We start from the raw sequence: 26,215 nt of genomic DNA on the forward strand, positions 1-26,215 counted from the left end.
TTGCTATGGGAACGACATCTTCAACGCACGTTCTAATGAACTCGCACACCGAATCAGCGTATTCGTCAATGTTGTTATCTGACGCAATACGAAACATATCCCAGTCCACGTGATGGAAGCAGTCTTGGAGTGTGGAATCAGCTTGGTCGGACCAGCGTTGGACAGACCTCAGCGTGGGAGCTTCTTGTTTTAGTTTCTGTCTGTAGGCAGGGATCAACAAAATGGAGTCGTGGTCAGCTTTTCCGAAAGGAGGGTGGGGCAGGGCCTTATATGCGTCGCGGAAGTTAGAGTAACAATGATCCAAGGTTTTTCCAGCCCTGGTTGCGCAATCGATATGCTGATACAATTTAGGGAGTCTTGTTTTCAGATTAGCCTTGTTAAAATCCCCAGCTACAATGAATGCAGCCTCAGGATGTATGGATTCCAGTTTGCAAAGAGTAAAAAAAAGTTCGTTCAGAGCCATCGATGTGTCTGCTTGGGGGGGGAATATATACGGCTGTGATTATAATCGAAGAGAATTCTCTTGGTAGATAATGCGGTCGACATTTGATTGTGAGGAATTCTAAAATCAGGTGAACAGAAGGATTTGAGTTCCTGTATGTTTCTTTGATCACACCACGTCTCGTTAGCCATAAGGCATACGCCCCCGCCCCTCTTCTTACCAGAAAGATGTTTGTTTCTGTCGGCGCGATGTGTGGAAAAACCCGCTGGCTGCACCGCCTCCGATAGCGTCTCTCCAGTGAGCCCCATGTTTCCGTGAAGCAAAGAACATTACAGTCTCTGATGTCCCTCTGGAATGCTACCCTTGCTCGGATTTCATCAACCTTGTTGTCAAGAGACTGGACATTGGCGAAAAGAATGCTAGGGAGTGGTGCACGATGTGCCCGTCTCCGGAGTCTGACCAGAAGACCGCCTCGTTTCCCTCTTTTACGGAGTCGTATTTTTTTGGGGTCGCCGGCTGGGATCCATTCCGTTGTCCTGGTTGAAAGGCAGAACACAGGATCCGCGTCGCGAAAATCATATTCCTGGTCGTACTGATGGTGAGTTGACGCTGATCTTATATTCAGTAGTTCTTCTCGACTGTATGTAATGAAACCTAAGATGACCTGGGGTACTAATGTAAGAAATAACACGTAAAAAAATAAAAAACTGCATAGTTTCCTAGGAACGCGAAGCGAGGCGGCCATCTCTGTCGGCGCCGGAAGTCTTAATAAGTCAAGTAATATGTTAATTAGGGGAATTTCATAGATTTGAAGTACAGTATTGTATCCAAGGGTAGCGCATGTTCAATTAAGTACAAATAACCATTGAGGAAATTTAAAACTAATGATTGGAGGGAGTACAATGGAAGTATCATTATTATTAGGTTTTGTTTGTGGTCAACTTCTGGGTTTCTGAATTGGTGTAGTATAATGAAATGCTGACCAAGTGGTTGAGGGTTTTTTTTCTGGGAAAAGGAGTGCTTCATTGTCTCTCTTTGGAATGTTTTCTGGGGCTGTAATCTTGAAGGGAGCGAGTGAGATCGAGGCATATTTCTACCAAATTGAAAAGGCCTGGAAATGTTTTGTTTGTTTTTAACCTAGGGGTTGCATTTGGGTTTGAGGAGATTTCAATTATTCCTAGAGCCTCAATATCTTAAAGGGGTACACACACACACACACACACACACGTTTGGAATTTTAATTTGAATTAAAACACGTGAATTATTTTGATAAAGGAATGTTCTGGGAACCTGGGATACAACATGCAGAAAATGTTTGACGGTTTTTCTTTAATTTGTCTAATAGAGTTAGAAACACTTCTTTGAAAGGGTGGTATGACTTTTGACCTCTTTCATGGCTTTCCTGTGTGGTCTGATCAGCCTCATGGGAATGCCATTTGGATAATGAATTTAAGATCATTTGTAATACTGATTTTAAGGTAATTTGTGCAATTGGTAATTATGATTGAGTTTATAGTTCTTTGACATATTTGTAATTTGAACCAATGAGAAGAAAGAAAAGGGCATAGCCTTTGACTGAGGGTAGGCTTCCTTAAGTCTATATTCCTATGACCATAAGAGTACAATATTTTTTCTGAGTAGTGATTTTGATCTGATTATGTCATTTGAAATGTTATTTCATCTTTTAACCTTTAGTAGTATTTTTATACATTACCTAGCTAAGTTTTACTCTCCCTTAGGTAATCAGCTGTTGTTGTGTGCAGTGTAAGAAATTTAACACAAGGCTGTGCAATTGATATAATACTATTATTATATTTTGTTGTTGAACAAGGTTATAAAGTTAGCAAGAATAAGTTTAATAATGGTAGACTTGTGTTAAGTATTTAGGACATATTCTGTCACGACTTCCACCGAAGGTGGCTCCTCTCCCTGGTCGGGCGGTGCTCGGCGGTCGTCGTCGCCGGCCTACTAGCTGCCACCGATCCGTTTTTCCTTTTCGTTTGTGTCCGTCTGTTTTTGGTTACACCTGTATCCTATTAGTTAATTCCAGTGGGTTTATTAACCTCCACTGCCTGCTAGTCTTTGTGGGGGGGTTATTTGCTGTGTTTGCTCTGTTAGGGGTGCGTGTTTGCTCTGTTAGGGGTGCCTGTTTGCGCCACAGGTTTTCTTTTCTCACAGTCGTTGTACTGTTGGTACTGTATTAGGAGTAGAGGTTTCTCCTCCGTGTGTTTCGTGATTTTCCCTATGTGTGGCGACTTCGTTGGGGTGTGTTACCCCACCTGTTGTTGTTGGGTTGGGACTTTATAATAAAAAAAGACTGTGCCACTGGAAATTCCTTTCTCTCCTGCTCCTGACGCCTGCACCTACCTCTTCTTAGGAGGCACCTAACATATTCTGAGCCAACAGGACAGGGATATATGACATCTGTGGTGATTCAGGAGCATTGAGGGTATCGAGATAAACTTGATCAACTTGGTAATAATCTTAGAGATTACTACCATTGACATGTTGATTTTTCTCAATATCCATGAGTGCAGACAGGGAGACAATATTTGGAAACAGCCCATATTTGATACTGACTGTTATAAGAAAGAGCAACAGACAGATAGTAGAAAAGGCAGATGGAGAAGGGCTCCCCCACCCTATGCTGAGCCCTAAGGCGACCTTGATGGTTTGGGAGTATTAGGAGGAGGAGGAGGAGGGGGGGAAGGAAGTGAGCAAGATGGAGAGAGAGCAGAAGGAATTTGAGGAGAATGAGAGGGAGAGACTGGGAGTGAGGAGCAGGAGACCTGGAGTGTTACGAAGGTTAGAATCTCATAATAAGCCAGGATTGAGAGAAGATAGAAGTGACACAGAATAGTTAGATGACGATGAGAAGATACCCCAATTCCCACTCATAACCTTACCCAACCCCAGAGCTGGGGACGGAACATAACCAGACACGATAGAAGTCTATAGGGCATGGACACAGAGGAATGTAGCAAGGGCATTAGAAGGACTCGCACATCCTAAAACAGGAATAGAGGGATTCAGAAGAGATTTGGTACAAGGATAAGTTGCCCATACTACCTAAGTCATTGTTTAGATACAGTGGGGCAAAAAAGTATTTAGTCAGCCACCAATTGTGCAAGTTCTCCCACTTAAAAAGATGAGAGAGGCCTGTAATTTTAATCATAGGTACACTTCAACTATGACAGACAAAATGAGAAAAAAAATCCAGAAAATCACATTGTAGTATTTTTAATGAATTTATTTGCATATTATGGTGTAAAATAAGTATAAAGGTTAATCTGGGTAAAAAGGAAGTGAGAGTAGAGCAAGGAAAGGATGTCTCAGGTGAGTTCTATGTAGACCAAATGGGGTCTCTGATCCCTTGGCAGTCTAGAACTATGGGCCTTTATGGAAGATATCTGTGCAGGTCCCCGTGTAATTCATGGAATCAGGTCATAGCTCACACAGATGTAAATTCACACACCCAATATGGAAACAGATTGAGTATAGTAAAGTTGAGGGTTTTTGACTGTAATCCGGAGCAAGGGAAGTATTGCATAAAGGTACGAATTACCATTAGAAATATAAAGAAAGAGGATCTCGGGTTATGGTATGTTGGTTTTGACCAGGTTTCGGTCGACACTACGGTACCATTCCGGGTAGCAGAGGTTAGAGCCGGTGATAGTTCTACGGCCAGTCCAAGCAGTTCCCCTGACAAAACGGATGTAGTCATCCAGAGCCAAGGACCGGTGTGGATAGTTCAGACGAAAGATCTTAAGGAAGTGATTGTGGTGGAGACTGGGTTTGGGGATTCCTACCTATGGTTGGAATGGATTCAGGATACAGCTAGATCAGTAACTAAAGAAGAATGTTATGCCTGCGCCACAGCCAAACCTCAGTTGACAACCATCCCCTTTCCACTCAATGGAATTAATTCAGCCAGGGGAATGGCCTGTATGGTAAAGCTGTTCATGAAGGCAGGGAAGCCAGACAATGACAATTGCACTGATCTGCATTATCTGTATCCCCATGTGCACATTACATCCAGACTTCCCCCTTTCACAGTTGCAGGAGGAAACCATTATTGTATGGCTCGATACAACACACACGGAAGGAACGTAGGGGAAGTAAGAACATGCAATAGAACAGAAAATGTTACAACCTACGAGACAATGAGGGACCTGACTGGTAGGTTGAGTTCCGAGGACTTCAGTAAGATAAAAAGACCTAGAGCGGATGTCTGGTGGTTGTGTGGAGGTATGAAGCTGTGGCCTAACCTGCCTACAAATTGGACCGGTATTTGTGCATTAGTACAGTTAGGCATGCCCTTCACCCTTATCAGACAAAGACCTAGTGCCAAGAGAGATAAGGAGTGCTCCGTCAGGGTCCTTTGACAATAGTTTACATTGATAGCATTGGGGTTCCAAGGGGGTGCCTGATGAGTTCAAAGCTAAAAAATCAGATATTAGCTGGATTGGAATCAAGCATCTTCTGGTGGTCAACTCTCAAGAAAAATGTAGATTGGATAAATGATATAAACTATAACCAACAGTGTTTCATCAACTATACTAGAGATGCGATAAAAGGGTTAGCAGAACAAACAGCTGCAACTAGTTTGATGGTAGGGCAGAATAGAATAGCATTGGATATGCTACTGGCTGAGAAGGGAGGGGTGTGTGTGATATTCGGATCAGAATGTTGTACTTTTATCCCCGATAACACAGCTCCAGACGGATCAGTGACCAAGGCCCTGGCTGGTTTAACCACATTAGCTTACGAATTAGCAGAGAACTCTGGGGTGGATAATTCTCTAACAAATTGGTTTGACAGTTTGGGAAATGGAAAAATGTCATAATCACTGTGTTGTGGGCAACCTTCACCTGTATGACTGTGTTGGAATTGTGTGGCTGTTGTTTGATTCCGTGTATGCAAGGTCTCATTTCCAGGACTCTGGAGAGGTCAATGACGCAACAGATGGTGAGATACGGACCGATTCCTAGCTCCGACCAGTGGGAGGACGAATACAGATCTCCAGACCTAGGAGATGGCTCTGTTTCTGTTTCTGTTTCCACGAGCAGCCAATGTTAGATGAGACTATCTTCAATGTTTAAACAGACGGTTCCTTTCATGAAGATTATGATGAAAATCCTAACAGGAAGAGTTATAATTGGACATAGGCCTAGAACAGTCATTGATGAGTATTGAATGTAAATACAGGTATTGGTTTGGTTTATTCTTGTATAACATTTATTTTTCCATATAGTGTTTCATATATCCGTGTGTATTATTTAGTCATTAAGGGTGGATTGATAAAATAATTTATATGTTTAAAGATAATGATTAAACAATTCTACCCTGAAACCTAACTATTAGGGATTATAGTTTATGTAGCATGTATAAGGAATAATTAAAGTATTAAATGTAAGTCCAACTAGGCTCAGTAGAGACCTGTAAGGGAGAGAAATACGTGTGCCTAAGAAAATACAGAGAACAATTCAACTGTGTTTGACCCGACCTGGCTAGAACTCTGAGAAACTTATGATAGGACAGGGAGTACTTCTCAAGGTTTCCCTAATCTCGGCGGAATGGAACTGTCGGCTGGGTAGTGATACACAGTGGTGAGAACTATGGAGAAGGATACAACTCACCTACTGTTTGTGTGCATGTATGTGCGTAAGTAAGGAGCAAGGTATAAAATGGAAGTCTTTGTATAATGGACTTCAGAGTACTCTCGTGAATAAACATTTTGATTATTGTAAGCTGGGATTCTTGTCTGTTTCATTCAACCAGAATCTTACAAACTCTGGGTTGCAGACTGAGTAGATTACTTGAAGTTTATGAACATTGATAACGAAATTATCATAACATCACACCTGTAGGACAGGTACAGGATGGCAACAAAAACTGCCCGAGTTTCACCAGGAACGCACAATCCCTCCATCAGTGCTCAGACTGTCCGCAATAGACTGAGAGAGGCTGGACTGAGGGCTTGTAGGCCTGTTGTAAGCATCACCGGCAACAACGTCGCCTATGGGCACAAACCCAGATTCGCTGGACCAGACAGGACTTGCAAAAAGTGGTCTTCACTGACGAGTCACAGTTTTGTCTCACCAGGGATGATGGTTGGATTCGCGTTTATCGCAGAAGAAATGAGCATTACACCAAGGCCTGCACTCTGGAGCGTGATCGGTTTGAAGGGGGAGTGTCCGTCATGGTCTGGGGCGGTGTGTCGCAGCATCATCGGACTGAGCTTGTTGTCATTGCAGGCAATGTCAACGCTGTGCGTCACAGGGAAGACATCCTCCTCCCTCATTTGGTACCCTTCCTGCAGGCTCATCCTGACATGACCCTCCAGCATGACAATGCCACCAACAATACTGCTCATTCTGTGCCTGATTTCCTGCAAGACAGGAATATCAGTGTTCTGTCATGGCCAGCAGGTTCAGAACTTTTGTGAAACAGCACAGTTGGAGAATAGAATCGATATCAGATGGTCTTCGGGGATAGATGGGAGGGGTTGAGGGTAGCTGAAGGATGGGACTGAAAACAAACAAAAGATAACTATTGTAAAATGTACTGTGTCTGTAAAATGCATATAGTATGTATAAGCTGGAAGTAGAAGCCCAAGTGTTGTTCTCCATTAGTTTACTCCAATTAGGGGAAGGATGGTAGGGTTAGGGGAAAATAAATAAAGTAAAAAAAATATATATATATATATAAATACATATACACTACCGGTCAAATGTTTTAGAAGACCTACTCATTCAAGGGTTTTCCTTTATTTGTATTTTTTTCTACAATGTAGAATAATAGTGAAGACATCAAAACTATGAAATAACACATATGGAATCATGCAGTAACCAAAAAAGTGTTAAACAAATCAAATTATATCCTTCAAATAGCCACCCTTTGTCTTGATGACAACTTTGCACATGGCATTGGCATTCTCTCAACCAGTTTCATGAGGTAGTCACCTGGAATGCATTCCCATTAACAGGTGTGCCTTGATAAAAGTACATTTGGGGAATTTCTTTCCTTCTTAATGCGTTTGAGCCAATCAGTTGTATTGTGACAAGGTAGGGGGGTATACAGTATTTGGTAAAAGTCTATATAATGGCAAGAACATCTCAAATAAGCAAAGAGAAACGACAGTCCATCATTACATTAACTTCTTGGCGCACCGATCCCTTTAGCGGGATCATTTTCGTCAACATCCTCTGAATTGCAGAGCACCAAATTCAAATTAAATTACAAAAAATATTTAATTTTCATGAAATCACAAGTGCAATATACCAAAACACAGCTTAGCTTGTTGTTAATCCACCTGGCGTGTCAGATTTCAAAAAAGCTTTACAGCAAAAGCAAACCAAGAGTTTATGTTAGGACAGGTCTCTCAGCAGACAAAACATTACAAACAGCTAGCAGCAAAGTAGATTGGTCACGAAAGTCAGAAAAGCAATAAATTAATTGCTTACCTTTGATGATCTTCGGATGTTTGCACTCATGAGACTCCAAGTTAGACAATAAATGTTTGTTTTGTTCCATAACGATTATTTTTATATCCAAAAACCTCCATTTGGTTGGCGCATTTTGTTCAGTAATCCACAGGCTCGTGCAGGTCACGACGGGCAGATGAAAATTCCAAATAGTATCCGTAAAGTATCCGTAGAAACATGTCAAACGTTTTTTATAATCAATCCTCCGGGTTGTTATTACAATAAATAATCGATAATATTTCAACTGGACGGTAGCTTTTTTAATTGAGAGAGAGAGAAAAGGTCTGCTCCAAGCTGCTCGCGCATGCAAAAATCTAAGGACACCCAGCTATCCACTGACGCGATGTGATCATTCTCGCTCATTTTTCATAATAAAAGCTTGAAACTATGTCTAAAGTCTGTTTACACCATGTGGAAGCCATAGGAATCTGGTTGATATAAATGGAGGGAAGGCATGCAATGGAACAGAGAGACAGAGATACTTCCTGGTTGGATTTTCCTCAGGTTTTCACCTGCAATATCAGTTCTGTTATACTCACAGACAATATTGTGACAGTCTTGGAAACTTTAGTGTTTTCTATCCCAATCTTCCATTTATATGCATATTCTAGCCTCTGGGCCTGAGAAATAGGCAGTTTCATTTGGGTACGTTTTTCATCCAAACATCAAAATACTGCCCCCTAGTTGAAGACATGAAGGTCAGTCAATACGGAAAATTTCAAGAACTTTTAAAGTTTCTTCAAGTGCAGTCGCAAAAACCATCAAGCACTATGATGAAGCTTGCTCTCATGAGGACTTCCACAGGAATGGAAGACCCAGAGTTACCTCTGCTGCAGAGGATACATTCATTAGAGTCACCAGCCTCAGAAATTGAAGCCCAAATATATGTTTCACAGAGTTCAAGTAAGAGACACATGTCAACATAAACTGTTCAGAGGGGACTGTGTGAATCAGGCCTTCATGGTCGAATTGCTGCAAAGAAACCACTACCAAAGGACACCAATAAGAAGAAGAGACTTGCTTGGGCCAAGAAATACGAGCAATGGACATTCGACTGGTGGAAATTTGTTGTTTGGTCTGATGAGTACAAATTTTAGATTTTTGTGTCTTTGTGAGATGGTGTATTTCCCAACGTAAAAGCATGGAGTAGGAGGTGTTATGGTGTTTGCTGGTGACACTGTCTGTGATTTATTTGGAATTCAAGGCATACTTAACCAGCATGGCTACCACAGCATTCTGCAGCTGGTTGAGAGAATGCCAAGAGTGTGCAAAGCTGTCATCAAGGTAAAGGGTGGCTATTTGAAGAATCTGAAATAAAATATATTTTGATTTGTTTAACACTTTTTTGGTTACTACATGATTCCATATGTGTTATTTCATAGTTTTGATGTCTTCACTATTATTCTACAATGTAGAAAATAGTACAAATAAAGAAAAACCCTTGAATGAGAAGGTGTTCTAAAACTTTTGACCGGTAGTGTATATATTTTATATACATATAAGAAATACTTGGGGGATTGGAAATTATGCAGACAATTACACATTGATGGAAGCCACAATCTGTCTGTATTATTAACGCTGATCTAGCCCCCCCCCCGCCAAAAGAAAGGCTTGAGGTAGAGAGGTGTTTCTATATACTCCTAAAGCTTGGGCTGAAGGGAGACTCTACGAGGACACTGCAAAATGACTAATTATAAACTAAAATTGACCCCTTACCTTAACCTTAACCAAACCCATAGAGACAGAATCCACAGTAGGGGGAAACGGCGCCATTCGCTGCTAGAAACATGAGCATTTCACTGCACATGCGATAACATCTGCAAATCTGTGTACGTGACCAATACACTGTGATTTGAATTTGATGATTGAACTGGGCCATGACAGTTTCTCAAAGAAGGTGCAATGGTAAGATTGATCAGATGTCTGTAAAGGTGTAGGCAGAATATGTTTCAGTGACTTGCATGCCGCCTATAGCGAGAGCCAAACACTGGCCGCGCATTCTGCAAGATTGATTGTCTATTCAAACCATTTAGAAGTAAATGCTTCAGCCAACACCTCCTAATCAAAACACAAATTGTTGTTCAATATTTTGTTTATCAGTATATCATTGTGTTTATATCTCCTTCCTTGGTATAGGCTCTGAGATTAAATAGGCTATGATGTTGCCCTCTTACCACACAGCAATACTTTAGCCTACCCATAATGTCAAATATTTTAAGTAGGCTACCGGTCTATTTACTTTTGAGCACGCTTGGCTATTGAATGAGCGTTGGATAAATGGTAGCCTAATATTTGTTCTGTAGCGGGAATAAACCAGTCATGTCAGAAAAGGAGAGACATGTCCTGCAATATGATTATGATTTAGGCCAAATAATAAAATAAATATATTAGGCTACATGCTGCTATGATATCTTCTTAACAACATCTAATGCATCTGTTTTATCATTAGGCAGATGTTTGCATTTTTTTAATGAATTATTCTCGTGCATCAAACACCATCTCCCCCATAAGAACAACATTTGCTTGCAATACAATTGATCGACCACTAGAAGTTGTGCGTACGAATGGTCTGAGCTGTACACTTTCCCACAAGTTCAAAATTAATAAATACTAACCTTTGTGGGAAATCTGGTGCACACAAGGTTGATAGTTTTTTTGTGCACACACACCTGATAAATGAGACTTCCTAGAAGGCCTTGGTGACCCATTCATTCACATCTATTCTCTTTCACAACAACATGGATAGAACGGAAGCCCAAAATAGCCCTGGGGGTGAGGACGAGGTGAGGACATGGGGGATGGGGACCTTTGACGCAGACACTTACTTACCTATCTCAAAGCTCCCGTCGATGACGCCTGTTAGGTAACTGGGGATGTCAAAGCGCCTCTCCAGCTGGGTTATTGTGCTCTTCATGTAGCTGCCAGACAAGGCCTTGGCAAAGTAGGCAAACGACAGAGCTACAAGGAACATCTGAAGAGCATGAGGGGGAAAAGAAAGGAGAAAGGAGGGCGGCAGAAAGTGAGACATAGAAGAAAGGGGATGGGGAGAAAGAGATATTGGTTGTTAATAATTAATACATATCGGGTTGTACTTGTATCCAGATTTTCATCGTCAGAGAGAGGGAGAGTTACCCCTGTGTTGCTCTAATGTACACCACAGTTCTACTTTTCATAGGCTCATTAGCCTATTTTAGCTCCTGCTATCACATTTCCTGTTTAATATTCAACTAGGCCTACATCATAGAAGCACAGAGGAGAGGAGGATAGAAGAGGGAAAGGAAAAGGGGGGATGGAGGATGAGAAGGAAGGCAGAGTGTATCTGTAACTACAGGGTACTGAGGAAGACCCGGACAAAGAGAGGATTAAGGGTCTACATCAGACTTAAGATGGCTCCTTATGTGAGAGACCGATGACTCAACCCTAGCAACTGATGAAGAAAGGATTGGTTTTGACTAGGAGAGGGAACTTCTACATTATGGATTGGCCTTCAGTCTTAGAAAAAAAGGTGCTATCTAGAACCTAAAAGGGATCTTCGGATGTCCCCATGGGATATCCTTTAAAAGAACCCTTGTTGGCTCCAAGTAGAACCCTTTTGGTTCCAAGTAGAACCCAAAATGATTCTACCTGGAACCAAAAAGTGTTATCCTATGGGGACAGCTGAAGAACCCAGTGTGTGTCCCAGTCTGTTTCTGATGTCCTTATGGAACTGTCATGCCAAACATGTTTGGAAATTAGTGACAAGGTGTTGGCAAGATAGCACAAACAGATCGGGGACTAGGCTAGGAAAGATGAGCTCCAGCATCCATTGCATCAGTCTTCCCGCTCTGGGCCACTCACGACTAGCAACACCCATCTCTCACAATGAGTAATGTTTGTCTTCTCACAGCGGCACGTCCACATTCCCATGGGCTTTTCCACATCAAAGACTAGCCCGGGAAACTACACTGAACAAAAATATAAACGCAACATGTAAAGTGTTGATCCATTGTTTTATGAGCTGAAATAAAAGATCCCTGAAATTTTCCATATGCACAAAAAGCTTATTCCTCTCAAATTTTGTACACAAATTAGTTCATATCCTTGTCAGTGAGTATTTCTCATTTGCCAAGATAATGTATCCACCTGACAGGTATGGCATATCAAGAAGCTGATTAAACATCATGATCATTACACAGGTGCACCTTGCGCTGGGGGCAATAAAAGGCCACTCTAAAATGTGCAGTTTTGTCACACAACACAATGCCAGAGATATCTCAAGTTTTGAGGGAGCGTACAATCGGCATGCTGACTGCAGGAATGTCCACCAGAGCAGAGCTCTGTTGCCATAGAATTTAATGTTAATTTCTCTATCATAAGCTGCCTCCAAAGTCGTTTTAGAGCATTTGGCAGTACATCCAACTGGCATCACAACCGCAGACTATTTGTATGGCGTTATGTGGGGTAGAGGTTTTGGTGGCGGTGTAGGTATGGTATGGGCAGGAATCGGTTACGGACAACAAAAACAATTGCATTTAAATCGGTGGCAATTTGAGTGCACAAAAATACAGGTACGAGATCCTGAGGCCATTATTAGGCCTGTATTCGGTATTCACATTTGTGTGAAATCCATAGATTAGGATCTAATGAATTGATTTAAATTGACTGATTTCCTCATATGAACTGTAACTCGGTAAAATCTTTGAAATTGTTGCACGTTTATATTTTTGTTCAGTATATTTTTTGAAAAGCACCACAACACTCTTCTAGTACACATTGAAATGAGCATGTCTTTGGCATTGTAATAACTGAAAACCCGAACATTATACAGACGTTCCTGTGGCACTGTGACAGAAAGAAAGAGGCAGTGTCCGAATACTCATACTCAAAATAGAAGGCATTTTGAGTACACATTAGACACTTTTTTATAGAATTGCAAGAAAATGAGCTTTAAAACTGCAAAATGTCTGCATCCCATGAAAGAAATTGTAGAATTGCAGGAAATAAGTTTGAAACCTGCAAAATGTTCTCTCCGCCAACAAGAGGGGTGTGAACGGTTTGTGTCATGATCAGTGCTTCTGCCAATTGAAATAGGAGTGGCACGCACATGCGGGATGTTCCCCCAATGCTGGAAGGGGGGTCTGAGTGAAAAACTTTGGGAACCACTGCATTAAATGACGTATTCTTAGTATGGGTGTGTCTAGTACGTTGATATTTGTTGCTTACTGTATACAGTTTTACTAAACAGTACGTTCTAAATAGTATGATTAGTACACAGTATGTAGTTTTAGTAAGTGGTAAGAAAGACAGATTTTGAACACGACCAGAGAGTGAGAGCGAGAGATAAAGCAAGAAAGAGAGAGAGAGAGAGAGAGAGAGAGAGAGACAGAGAGTGAGAGTTGAAGAGGAGACCATTTGTGGATTAAATGGCTGGTTAAACGAGTGTTTTAATGGAGTCCCTCAGCAGTGATGTCCTTTGCATGTTCTGCATACAGGCTACAGCACACACCATCAATCCATCCAGCCAGTCAAAACTATAAAACAAACAAAACATAGCAATCCGTTATGGTACCATTATTGTTCATTTGAGGCATTAAGAAATTAACTCATGAATGATAACACCCCAGAGAGTTTACGTTAGTATGTATGATCTACACTGGCAGCCAGCCAAAAATCACTAGAAAGCACAAGCCCAATTACAGAGATAAACATCAATTCAGGCTTGCAACCACAACTGGAAGACAAGTGATAATTCAGGGTCTTAATTCATGGTCGGATGGGACATTATCTCTCCCAAGTGCATTGTAATTCAAAATGGTCAGGGGGTTCCTAATGAACCTTCAAGGCTGTTCGCTTGCAATAGCGTATGCCTCATTAACAACCTCCCCCTCTTTCTAACCATACTACATTATATTTAAAACATACTGTTTAGTACAAACGTATGCAGTAAGCAACAAATATCAACATACTTCTCATCCATACTGAGAAGGCGCCATCAAATGCGAAATCACGCTTGTTCCTCGCCATTCGTACATTTTTGTGGAGCACATCCCCTATTCTGATTATCAGCTGTTGTCGAACACATGTGGGTGTGAAAAGACGATTATCTTCCTCAATAGTGTGCAACGAATTCTACTAGATGAAATAAATATACCATCCTGGCATTTAAAGTATACTCGATTTGCTAAATGTCACAAACGCAATTTTTTATTTTATTTTGCATACTCAAACGGACTACTATTTAGGAAGCAAGTACGGGTATCTGGACATGGCCAATATCTCCCTCTGTCTGGGTCTCCCTGTGTCTCTCTCTCTCTCTCCCCCCTTTCTATCTCCCACCCTCCTCTCTCTATTCATTTTCAGACAGTCAAATCCAGAGCAGCTGTTGGGCAGGAGAGGTAGGAGAGGAAAGGCAGGAATAAGGGAAGACAGGAGAAAGGAGAGATATCTTCCCTTCCTTTCCTCTCTCCTGCCTGGGCCCAACAGTCAATTAGTTCTCTAATTCCCTCAGGGTAGACAAAAGACACGTGAAGAATACAACCTTTTTGTTGTTCTAAGCTAATCATGGCTTCAATTCTGTAATCTCTCTCGGGGGTTTGAAAATGGGTCAGAAAACCTTGGTCATGGTTCTCCCTGTGCCTTGTAGTCCTGATTGAAGGAACCAATATCAATCAATCAAAAATGTATAGAGCCCTTTTTACATCAGCCAATGTAACAAAGTGCTAATACAGAAACCCAGCCTAATACCCCAAACAGCAAGCAATGCAGATGTAGAAGCATGGTGGCTAGGAAAAACTCCCTAGAAAGGCAGGAACCTAGGATGAAACCTAGAGAGGAACCAGGCTCTGAGGGTTGGCCAGTCCTCTTCAGGCTGTGCTGGGTGGAGATTATAACAGTAGATGGCCAAGATGTTCAAAAGTTCATAGATTACTTGAGATCCACTTCACGCACGTAACCTATTCTTTCCTGCAAATAATTGAGTGTGGGTGAGCGGATTGCTGATGTCTACATTGTGAACAGCGTGCCCCATGATGGCGGTAGGGTTATGGTACGGGCAGGCATAAGCTACAGACAACGAACACAATTACATTTTAGCGATTGCAATTTCAATGCATAGAGATACCGTGCCAAGATCCTGAGGCCCATTGTCGTGCCATTCATCTGCCAACATCACCTCATGTTTCAGCATGATAATACACAGACCCATGTCGCAAGGATCTGTACACAATTCCTGGAAGCTGAAAATGTCCTAGTGCTTCGATGGCCTGAATACTCACCAGACATGTCACCCATTGAGCATGTTTGGGATGCTCTGGATCGATGTGTATGACAGCGTGTTCCAGTTCCTGCCCATATCCAGCAACTTCGCACAGCCAATGAAGAGGAGTAGGACAACATTCTACAGGCCACAATCAACAGCCTGATCAACTCAAATGTGAAGGAGATGTGTCGCACGTCATGAGGCAAATGGTAGTCACACCAGATGCTGACTGGTTTTCTGATCCCCGCCCCTACCTTTGTTTCAAAGGTTTATGACCAACCGATGCATATCTGTTTTCCCAGTTATGTGAAAGCCATAGATTAAGGCCTAATTTATTTCAGATGTCCGACTTCCTTATATGAACTATAACTCAGTAAAATCTTTGAAATGGTTGCATGCTGCGTTTATATTTGTGTTCAGTATACATGTTCATAGAGGAGAATAATTATTTTGTCCTTTTTTTTACAAAATAGATGCATACAAAGACAAAATAAATGTGATACAGTGTGGAAATAATAACATGACTGAAGGAAATGCATGCACTACTCATGAAACATTTTTTGAACTTTGATTATTCAAAAACATAAAATACAGTCAAAAATATGATATTTTGGCCATATTGCCTTACTCTGAGCTAGATCACAGTTAGATCACATTACACATGCATGGAAGTAGCAACCTGACCAGCAGCCAAACCTTGCACGTGACCAGAGCCCTCTGGAGCCTAATTTCCCAGAATTTACCACTACGGGTTCAGGATTTCCTCTGCTGGTAATTCTATCGGAGGCTATTAGGATACAGAGAGCAGCAAGAGTAATCTCAGGTGCCTAAGGGTTTAGAGAAGAGCTAACAAATCCTAGCTAACAAATCCATTCGGCTCTTCTATAATGACATGGCATTTCTAATGTTTAGTTATTCAGAGACAGACACAGCAGCCTAGTAGGTAGAACACTTTGCATAAGCTTGTCTAATGGGACTACATAATTATATTGTCTCCTAGAATAAATATCCTGTATCAACAGAGCAAAGTAGAATGGCATGTAGGCCTAGAATATCTCTTACACTAATAGAAAACCAATAACTCAGTGATCTGCATTTAATTGAAAGGAAAACACTGTCTGAGCCCAGCTCTGGATTTATGTCATCACATCTATGGTCCACATGTGTGTCAACATGTTTAAGTCAAATCTCACTGGCAGCACTGTCATAACTAGCATAGTCACAGTTAATCAGCTTTAGTTAGTCATACGGTTTCAATGCAAGGCCATTCAATAGATCCTTTCTTTACACCCCAACAAAGGGTCTATAGAGTGTTCGCAGTCACAATTAACCCATGATCAACCCAAAATGGCTTTTTTTGCATGGTCATATTATGCCTATCTAGGTTACACGTGGATTAGCCATATCTATGACTAAAAAGAGAATACTTTTACAATCTGAGCTCTATTGTATCTCTTTTTTTAGATCTTTGATTTCTAAAATGTCTTCTAGCCATAGAAATGGCTACATGTGAATATTCAAACAAAAGTTGATCTTAGCCATATTAGCCTCATTGCCTCATCTCATTGTGAATATGAAAGAGAAAAAGGTAGCACTTTACCTTAAAGAACAGAAATGACCAGGAAGTCCATTTACTAAGAAATAACATGGCAAAATGGTAATAAACTAATCATCTATTAATTACTCAGGCTATTTGTATCTTTGGGATTAATTTGAATCAAGCACCACTAGTGTCACCTTAGAGAGCTTTTTATGTCTCTATTCTGGTTTGGTCAGGGTGTGATTTGGGTGGGCATTCTATGTTCCTTTTTCTATGTTTTGTATTTCTTTGTTTTGGCCGGGTATGGTTCTCAATCAGGGACAGCTGACTATCATTGTCTCTGATTGGGAACCATACTTGGGTAGCTTTTTCCCACCTATGTTTTGTGGGTAGTTGTTTTCTGTTTAGTGTTCTTCACCGGACAGGACTGTTTCGGTTTCACATTGTTATTTTTGTTTCAGTGTTCAGTTCAATAAAAGTCATGAACACTTACCATGCTGCACTTTGGTCTGATTCCTCCTCATCCGACGACGACACCCGTTACAACTAGGCACCATTTGGTTACACCATTTGTGTACCAGAAAGTACCCATTCGAGTTACCACGTACTTTCCTGTTAAATAGTCTACCAATACCAGTGGAAACAATCCGACGATATGCTAACGAGTAGAATATTGTGATATGTATTTATCATGGCATTACAGTTCAAACAAGCACCATAGAACCCCGAGCCACACCGGCGGGCTAACTAACAATCCTGAGAAACTGACCTTTTTCAACTTTGAACATACTTCAACAAACAGTCTTATTTTAAGAGGCTTAGACACCATTGTCTCATGTAGCTTTAATCCTGAAGAATAACAAGCTGCTACTCTCTGAGCTCTGAGGTGGACGCAAATCCTTTGTGTCAGGGGGAAGGATGTTTTTAGGCAATTAAAGGCCTACTCCTTGATTAAAAAAACAGCTATAAAGCTGAAGGGTGGGGCGTCCGCTTCACAATAGGTTGAAAATTCAGTGTAGTGACTCAAATATTCATTAAACACCTATTTTACAGTGGCAGTTGACGAGACTATATCTGACTAAATAGAGCCAGAAAAACTAGAAGTAAACTAAAATGATTTTTCATTTCAGTTTACTAAAACGAGACAAAATTATCTAGGTGACTAAAATCTGACTACTAAGTGTGGACTGGACAAGAGTTTTTGAAGAGATTGAGAGCTTTTCAATAATAACCATGAATAATATTAGCAACACAGATGTGCAGTTCTGTTAAGCAGTGGGAAGGATGTGTCACACCCGGGCAACACAGCCGGTGAGCTGCAGGGGAGAAAGTGATGCGTGTGGGCAGAAAAGCAGACAGGCTCTGCTCCGGCTCCATTTATACATAATACGCAGGTGACTGTCTTGCTTCACTTGAGCTAACCAATCACCACCAGCCTTCTATTTAGCTACCCTTTGCCTTAAGAAACACACACTGCTTTAAGAAATAAAAAACAATAGCAGCACTGAGTTTAATAGTAAAACAAAAGTCTAGCTATGTTTTTCTCTCCCTTGAGTAGGCTATAGAAAAGTAGTCTTTCACACTGCATTTCATACACAGGTTCTGTAGCCAACGTAGCCAAGTCTACCTCTATTCCTGAGAGAAAACGGATTAATTCTAGACCTTAGGCTACCCTTCAAAGGACATGACCCATAATACCGCCGCTACGTTTGTTGGGCCACTACACTATATCTGACTGGGTAAATAACTTTATTTTGAGTTAATGTGGACCCAGTGGCTCAGACTTGAACACTTGGACCAGGACACGAGCACTGGGACTTGGACTTCAGCCATAGGGACTTGATTTCGCACACGGCTATGGACTGTCAGCCTTAGCATCCACTGTGTCTATGAATTTGAGGGTGGCTACAAAATTTCCCTTGGCCCATTCAGTTTATAATTTCTTTGTATTTTTTTTATTTAACTAGGGAAGTCAGTTAAGAACAAATTCTTATTTACAATGACGGCCTTCCCCGGCCAAACCCAGACGACGCTAGGCCAATTGTGTGCCGTTCTATGGGACTCCCAATCACGGCTGGATGTGTTTCAACCTGGATTCGAACCGGGGCACATGTTTAGTATTAGTGGATTGAATATATCTCTTTGCCCGAGTGGTGCAGTGGATATATCAAAGGAATTTAAAAGGGAGAAAGAGGATGTAGGCTGAGAGTTGTGAAGCAAGTTCAGGGAGTGAATAAATGTAATAAATAAATGAACAAAACAAGAAACACAAACAGCACACCGACATGAAACAGGAACAATGGCAACTGGGGAAGAAACGAAAGGGAATGACATATAAAGGGCAGGTAATCAAGGAGGTGATGGAGTCCAGGTGAGTGTCATTATGCGCATAACGCTGGTGACAGGAGTGCTCAATAACGAGCAGCCTGGTGACCTAGAGTCTGGAGAGGGAGTACACAGGCCGGAGAGGGAGTACACAGTCCACTCCGGGATCAGGAGTGAACCGGTCTCCTCTGCTAAGGCGTGGGAACCTGTCGATCCGGCTGAGGCGCGGAAACATAATGACCTAGAGTGCCGGAGAGAGAGCATACGTGACAGTACCCCCTCCCTGGCGCATTCGGCTCCAGCCGCAGGACGCCAACCAAAGAGAAGATCCCGGGGATCCGGAGTGGACCGGTCGCCTCCGCCTCAGCGCAGAAACCTCACGAACCGGCAGAGGCATGAGAGCCTGATGAGCTGGCTGAGATCTGCCCGGTTGCCTCAGTCGAGGCACGGGAACCTGTTCACCAGCTGAGGCATGGGAGCCTATCGAACACGCTGAGGCAAGGCAGCCTGTCGAGCCAGCTGACGCATGGGAGCCTATCGATCCCGCTGAGGTATGGAAACCTGTCAGGCCAGCTGAGGCAGGGGAACCCGACAAACCGGCTGAGGCCTCCCAGGTAGCTCCAGTACGGACACCCGGACCCGACATCACCTCCAACACCAAAACATACAACAACAAAAAACACTCCCTGATGCTTCCCCTTGTTTATGGCATCATTCTGTAACGTTGTATGCTGAGAGTCGGGAAGCAAGTTCAGGGAGTGAGTACATTTAATATATAAATGAACAAAACAAGAAACACAAACAGCGCACCGACATGAAACAGGAACAATGACGTCTGGGGAAGAAATCAAAGGGAATGACATATAAAGAGCAGGTAATGAAGGAGGTGATGGAGTCCAGGTGAGTGTCATTATGCGCGTAACGCTGTTGACAGGAGTGTGCCATAACGAGCAGCCTGGTGACCTAGAGGCCAGAGAGGGAGCACACGTGACAGTTCCTAATGTGCTCTGTTGGGAGAGCAACGTCAGTCACTTTTCATGTTTCACTATGGCAACAACGTTCGTTGGCAGGTATTGGATTGACTGACATACTTTCCGGAGTGCTTCACGAGAAAACAACAGAAGTCCATAACCCAAGAGGGTAGAACTGAGCTAATATCCTTGGGATATGGACCACTACATTGGCTCTCTCTGGATATATTGTCCCCGTCCATACAGTCAGCGGGGTTCTCCGTTCATCGTGCGGACAGGAAGAAGGAACTTTCCGGGTGGAGGTGGAGGAGTATGTCTCATGATTAACAACATGGTGTGATTGTGGTAACATACAGGAATTCCCAATATGGAATAACACATCTAATTCTGACCACATTAGCTCCCAAAATAATTTTTGGGGGTTATATTCACTGCCTACACAGCGACGGCTCTCAAGGAACTACACTGAACTTCGTGCAAACTGGAAACTGCATATCCTGAGACAGCACATGCTGCATACTCTCCCTTCCGGGATGGCTACAAGGCCCTCCCCAACCCTGCCTTCTGCAAAGAGAATGGAAACACTTCAGGAAGTGAAGCTGAGCAAAGACATGTATTCAATCCACTAAAACTAAACATGTGCTTGTATCTTAGAAAAATCTTAGTTTTTTCATTTTGATCTTGAACAATGTTTATTAGAGGTATGGGTAGCGCCATCTTGAATTGCCATAGTAACGACTGTGATTAGATATAAAAATAGCTAGCTAGCCAGGCAAAAGAGAGGGCTGCTGCATGATTGCTATTTCACCAGTAAAATGTATGATTCCCAAATAGCTAGCTACAATAATTATTAGCTAGCTAGCTAACTAGCTACATATTTTCCGTTTTTTTATTTTTTATCTGTGATTCCTAAAAAGAGTATGCCTTCTGGCTGCCATCTAACTTGTACAATTGCCTTCCATTTATGATTCCTTTTTACGTGCTGAAGGGTAATCGTCACTTGGGGAAGACAAGGACGAAGAGGATGAGATTGAAATGGAGGAACTGGAGGAAGTTGAGAAGCCACCACATGATGCTGATGCCTCTCAGCCAAGCTTTTTGACTGGAATTTAACTGTCAATGATTTATTATTATTATTATTATTATTATTATTATGTACTATTAGGCAGGGGTGAAAGTAAATGTAATTTATTCCCAGTATGGGACCTCCTATTTGTGCATGACCTAATCAAATAATTACATATAGAATCCCCATTAATTTGATTGGATTTCTATGGGCCTAATAGTCAAGATTTGTTATTTAACTTTTACAATGTATTAGGCTACCCTTTAATGTGGCATAAACACAACCAGTCATGATTTCATAACATTTTCAACAAATGTTTTCATCAAATTTTCAAACAATTATTTAAAAAGCTCATGTAGGCTACCTGTGCACAGTACTCAGCGAAAATGGTTCTTAAGCCTCATTTAGATATTTTTCTGCTTATAATTTCCGACATTTGGTAAGCTATGTTAGTCAACTTGTCTATAATTAGATACATGTTGCTTCTCTTCTCTGTAATTACTTGATGCTTGTCTAGAATACTACATAAAGCCTTGTTCACCAGAACGATGTCATAAATCGATAGAATGTTAATGATGCATTGATCAATCTAGTTGACATTGGTAAAGTTCTTTCATTTCTGCTTCTCTCACATAGCAAGGACATTTAGGGACCAGGGGACCAAATTATATCACTTTGAACAGTTTTAAGAAAATGAAAAGCTGTGAAAACGATCCAACATATTTTTGATATTATTTCAGTTCGTCTTGGATAATTACTGTTAGCTTTTATGACGCTGAAAGAAATTCCACATTTAGGATACACAACAGGTCCATAAGCGCACATTCTCATTCTCTCAAGATGCTGAAAGAAAGAAATCATATCAGTATCTCCACTCCTGTTCCTGAGACAAAATTAACATTCTTTCATTTTACTGTGAGGAACACTAAATTCTGCAGGAGTGAATATTATAATAGGCTACATGAGGCCTACAGTAAGTGTCCAGACTTCAGTTACTATTCCAACTATTTGGCAAATCATTCTGGCATCTATACAGTGCCATTGGATAAGCGCAAAGAGACATCACTTACAAAACACCAAAAAGTGTTATGACATTCGGTGATTGTCATTCTTTAGGCCTAAACAAGTCTTGTAACCTGAATTGATGCGTGCACTGCAGTCAGCGCACGTCTCTGTCTGGGCCACTCATCTCTGCCTTGGCAAAAATTGTTCTTTGTTATCAAACTACACCGCATTTCACGAGTATATCTGCAAATGTTTCATGCAACTGCCATGCAGTAATGATAAATAGTGTAATAGCCTACAGTTTTGTAATCTCTGTTTTAATTATTGTGATAGGCTCATGTTCTACCAGTACAGCGTACCCCCACTATTCATTTTGAAGATACTCCGTACCAGACCATTCCAGCTAACTTTCACCCCTGCCTATATATAAATGAGGTATATCATTTTGTAAATACTCTCTCTCATCTCTCTCTCTCTCTAGGACACTGTGGTGGACTGTCAGCTGTCAGACCTTTGTGAGGAAGACGACACTATAGACATGTCACCTGTGCTCCACCGTGACAAGGATAGGCAGGGGCTGTAGAGATTGGACAACATGCTACTGAGGCTGTAAACAGGGCTGAGGGACAAATCACATGCTTACAGGACACATACATAGATATACATACCGTACACAACTAGGTACTAGTTAAGGGTCTCCTAGTCTTCACCCAGTAGCTCAGATTGTCACTGGTCATTTCCCTGTTCTTGTATGCTTTTAATTCTGAGTATTAGGCTATAGGCCAAGATAAATGTATGTAAGAAACTTCTTACATAAGAAACTGAAGTTGTAAAATACCATTATTGTTATTATAGTATATTCTTTGTTATATTTTTGTAATTACAGTTCAATTTTGATGAATATATCCCTGAGTTTAATGTTTGAATAAGACAATGTATCCCCTTATCCTTATTCTTTCAGTTATTGTTTTATTAATATTATATTACTTGTGTATGTCTTTATCAAATGTAAGACTAAATGCCATTTGTAATATGTTTTAACGCATATACAGTACATTCGGAAAGTATTCAGACCTCTATACTTTTTTCACATTTTGTTACGTTACAGCCTCATTCTAAAATTGATTATAATGTTTTTTCCCCTCAATCTACACACAATATCTCAAAACAGAATGCAAAAACATTTTTTTTGAAAATTTTGCAAATGTATTAAAATTAAAAACAGAAATATTACATTTACATAACTATTCAGACCCTTTGGCAGTGATTACAGCCTTGAGTCTTCTTGGGTATGACGCTACAAGCTTGGCACACCTATCTTTGGGGAGTTTCTCACATTCCTCTATGCAGATCCTCTCAAGCTCTGTCAGATTGGATGGGGAGCGTTGATGCACAGCCATTTTCAGGTCTCTCCAGAGATGTTCAATTGGGTTCAAATCCGGGCTCTGGCTGGGCCACTCAAGGACATTCGGAGACATGTCCAGAAGCCACTCCTGTGTTGTCTTGGCTGTGTGCTTAGGGTCATTGTCCTGTTGGAAGGTGAACCTTCACCCCAGTCAGGTCCTGAACGCTCTGGAGCAGGTTTTCATCAAGGATCTCTTTACTTTACTCTGTTCATCTTTCCCTCGATCCTGACTATTCTCCCAGTCCCTGCCGCTGAAAAACATCCCCACATAATTATGCTGCCACCACCATGCTTCACCCTAGGGATGGTGCCAGGTTTCCTCCAGATGTGACGCATGGCATTCAATCCAAAGAGTTCAATCTTGGTTTCATCAAACCAGAGAATCTTGTTTCTCTTGGTCTGATAGTCTTTACGTGTCTTTTGGTAAACTCCAAGTGGGCTGTCATGTGACTTTTACAGTCGTTTCTTTGCAGAGGAGTGGATTATGTCTGGCCGCTCCACCATAAAGGCCTGATTGGTTGAGTGCTGCAGAGATGGTGGTCCTTCTGCAAGAGATGGTGGTCCTTCTCCCATCTTCACAGAGAAACTCTAGAGTTCTGTCAGAGTGACCATCGGGTACTTGGTCACCTCCCTGAGGTCACCTCCCGGGAAGCCAGGGCTAGGAAGAGCCTTGGTAGTTCCAAACTTCTTCCATTTAAGAATGATGGAGGTCACCGTGTTCTTGGGGACCTTCAATACTGCAGACATTTTTTGGTACCCATCTCCAGATCTGTGACTCAACACATGATTGGTTTTTGCTCTGACATGCACTGTCATGTGTGGGACCTTATAAAGACAGATGTGTGCCTTTCCAACACATATGGAATCATGTAGTAACCAAAAAAGTGTTAAACAAATCAAAATATATTTTATAATTGAGATTCTTCAAAGTAGCCACCCTTTGCCTTGATGACAGCTTTGCACACTCTTGACATTCTCTCAACCAGCTTCACCTGGAATGCTTTTCCAACAGTCTTGAAGGATTTCCCACATATGCTGAGCACTTGTTGGCTGCTCTTCCTTCACTCTGCGGACCAACTCAGCCCAAAACATCTCAATTGGGTTATTTGGGCAGCAAATTCTGAGGCTGGTGACTCTAATGAACATATACTATGCGGCAGAGGTAACTCTGGGTCTCCCATTTCTGTGGAGGTCCTCATGAGAGCCAATTTCAACATAGTGCTTGATGGTTTCTGTGACTGCACTTGAAGAAACTTTCAAAGTTCTTGAAATTTTCTGGATTGACTGACCTTCATGTAAAGTAATAATAGACTGTAAAAATCCCCAAAACTTCACAGATCTTCATTGTAAAGGGTTTAAACACTGTTTCCCATACTTGTTCAATGAATCATAAACAATTAATGAACATGCACCTGTGGATAACAGCTTACAGACGGTAGGCAATTAAGGTCACAGTTATGAAAACTTCGGACACTAAAGAGGCCTTTCTACTGACTCTGAAAACCACCAAAATAAAGATGCCCAGGGTCCCTGCTTATTTGCGTGAACGTGCCTTAGGTATGCTGCAAGGAGGCATGAAGACTGCAGATGTGGCCAGGGCAATAAATTACAATGTCCGTACTGTGAGACGCCTAAGACAGAGCTACAGGGAGACAGGACGGACAGTTGGCCGTCGTCGCAGTGGCAGACCACATGTAACAACACCTGCACAGGATCGTTACATCCGAACATCACACCTGCGGTACAGGATGGCAATAACAACTGCCCGAGTTACACCAGGAATGCACAATCCCTCCATCAGTGCTCAGACTGACCGCAAGTGAGGCTGGACTGAGGGCTTGTAGGCCTGTTGAATATTGAATGATGCCCAATGATCCATCGCATCTCCCAAAAACATTTTCAACATAAACATGCAAAATGACAGTCTAGAAACTAAAGCTTTGGTTGTCTTCCTCTCGGGCTTCCATGTCTTCTCACTGGACTTCAATGTCCACCTCTTGAACATCAGACTCTGAGGCCTCATCTTCACTGTCACTTTCCAACCTTAGAGGATGGCTCGTTGTCAGGCCCAAAAAGCCTCAAATTTTCCCGGATGGCGACCAATTTCTCAATCCTTGTTCAGCCTGTTGCGTGCTTTGGTGTGTGTGTTCACAAACAAGGACCAGTTGCGCTCTGAGGAGGCTGACGTTGGTGGGATTTGTAGGATGGAGGCAACAGGGGAAAGCGCCTCAAATCCACAAAGTCCCTTCCACCAGGTGGTTGATGAGATATGTTGGCACGACTGCCATATTGCATCTCCATCCCAAAGCCCTTGCTTGGAAGTGTACTTCGCCAGACTGCCAAGAACCTTGCCATCATCCAGGCCAAGGTGACAAGACATGGTAGTGATGACACCATAGGCCTTTTTGATCTCTGCACCAGACAGGATGCTCTTGTCAGCATATTTGGGGTCCAACATGTATGCTGTGGCGTGTATGGGCTTCAGGCAGAAGTCTTCACACTTTTTGATGTATTTCAGAACTGCAGCTTCCTCTGCTTGGAGCAATAGTGAAGTGGGCAGGGCAGTACGGATTTCTTCTCTTACATCAGCAAGCAGAGTCTGAACATCAGACAGGATGGCATTGTCTCGCTCAAACCGTGCAATGGCTACTGCTATAGGTTTCAGGATGTCAGGCTGCTTACCCCCCATCCCCCCTCCCTAAATACATCATCCATGAGGATCCTCTCGATGGGGCTG

General features: G+C 41.9%; 1 protein-coding gene across 1 annotated transcript in view; it reads right to left on the minus strand.

The window, feature by feature from the left end:
• Positions 1–26,215, minus strand: part of LOC115106977 (solute carrier organic anion transporter family member 1C1-like) — a 73,191-nt gene that overhangs the window by 33,673 nt on the left and 13,303 nt on the right. Inside the window, exon 3 of the mRNA XM_029630241.2 lies at positions 10,759–10,900. Within this exon, the coding sequence (XP_029486101.2) occupies positions 10,759–10,900 (142 nt within the window). The remainder of the gene's footprint in view (positions 1–10,758; positions 10,901–26,215) is intronic.

This window comes from Oncorhynchus nerka, linkage group LG23, assembly GCF_034236695.1.
Source record: "Oncorhynchus nerka isolate Pitt River linkage group LG23, Oner_Uvic_2.0, whole genome shotgun sequence".
Taxonomy (NCBI): domain Eukaryota; kingdom Metazoa; phylum Chordata; class Actinopteri; order Salmoniformes; family Salmonidae; genus Oncorhynchus; species Oncorhynchus nerka.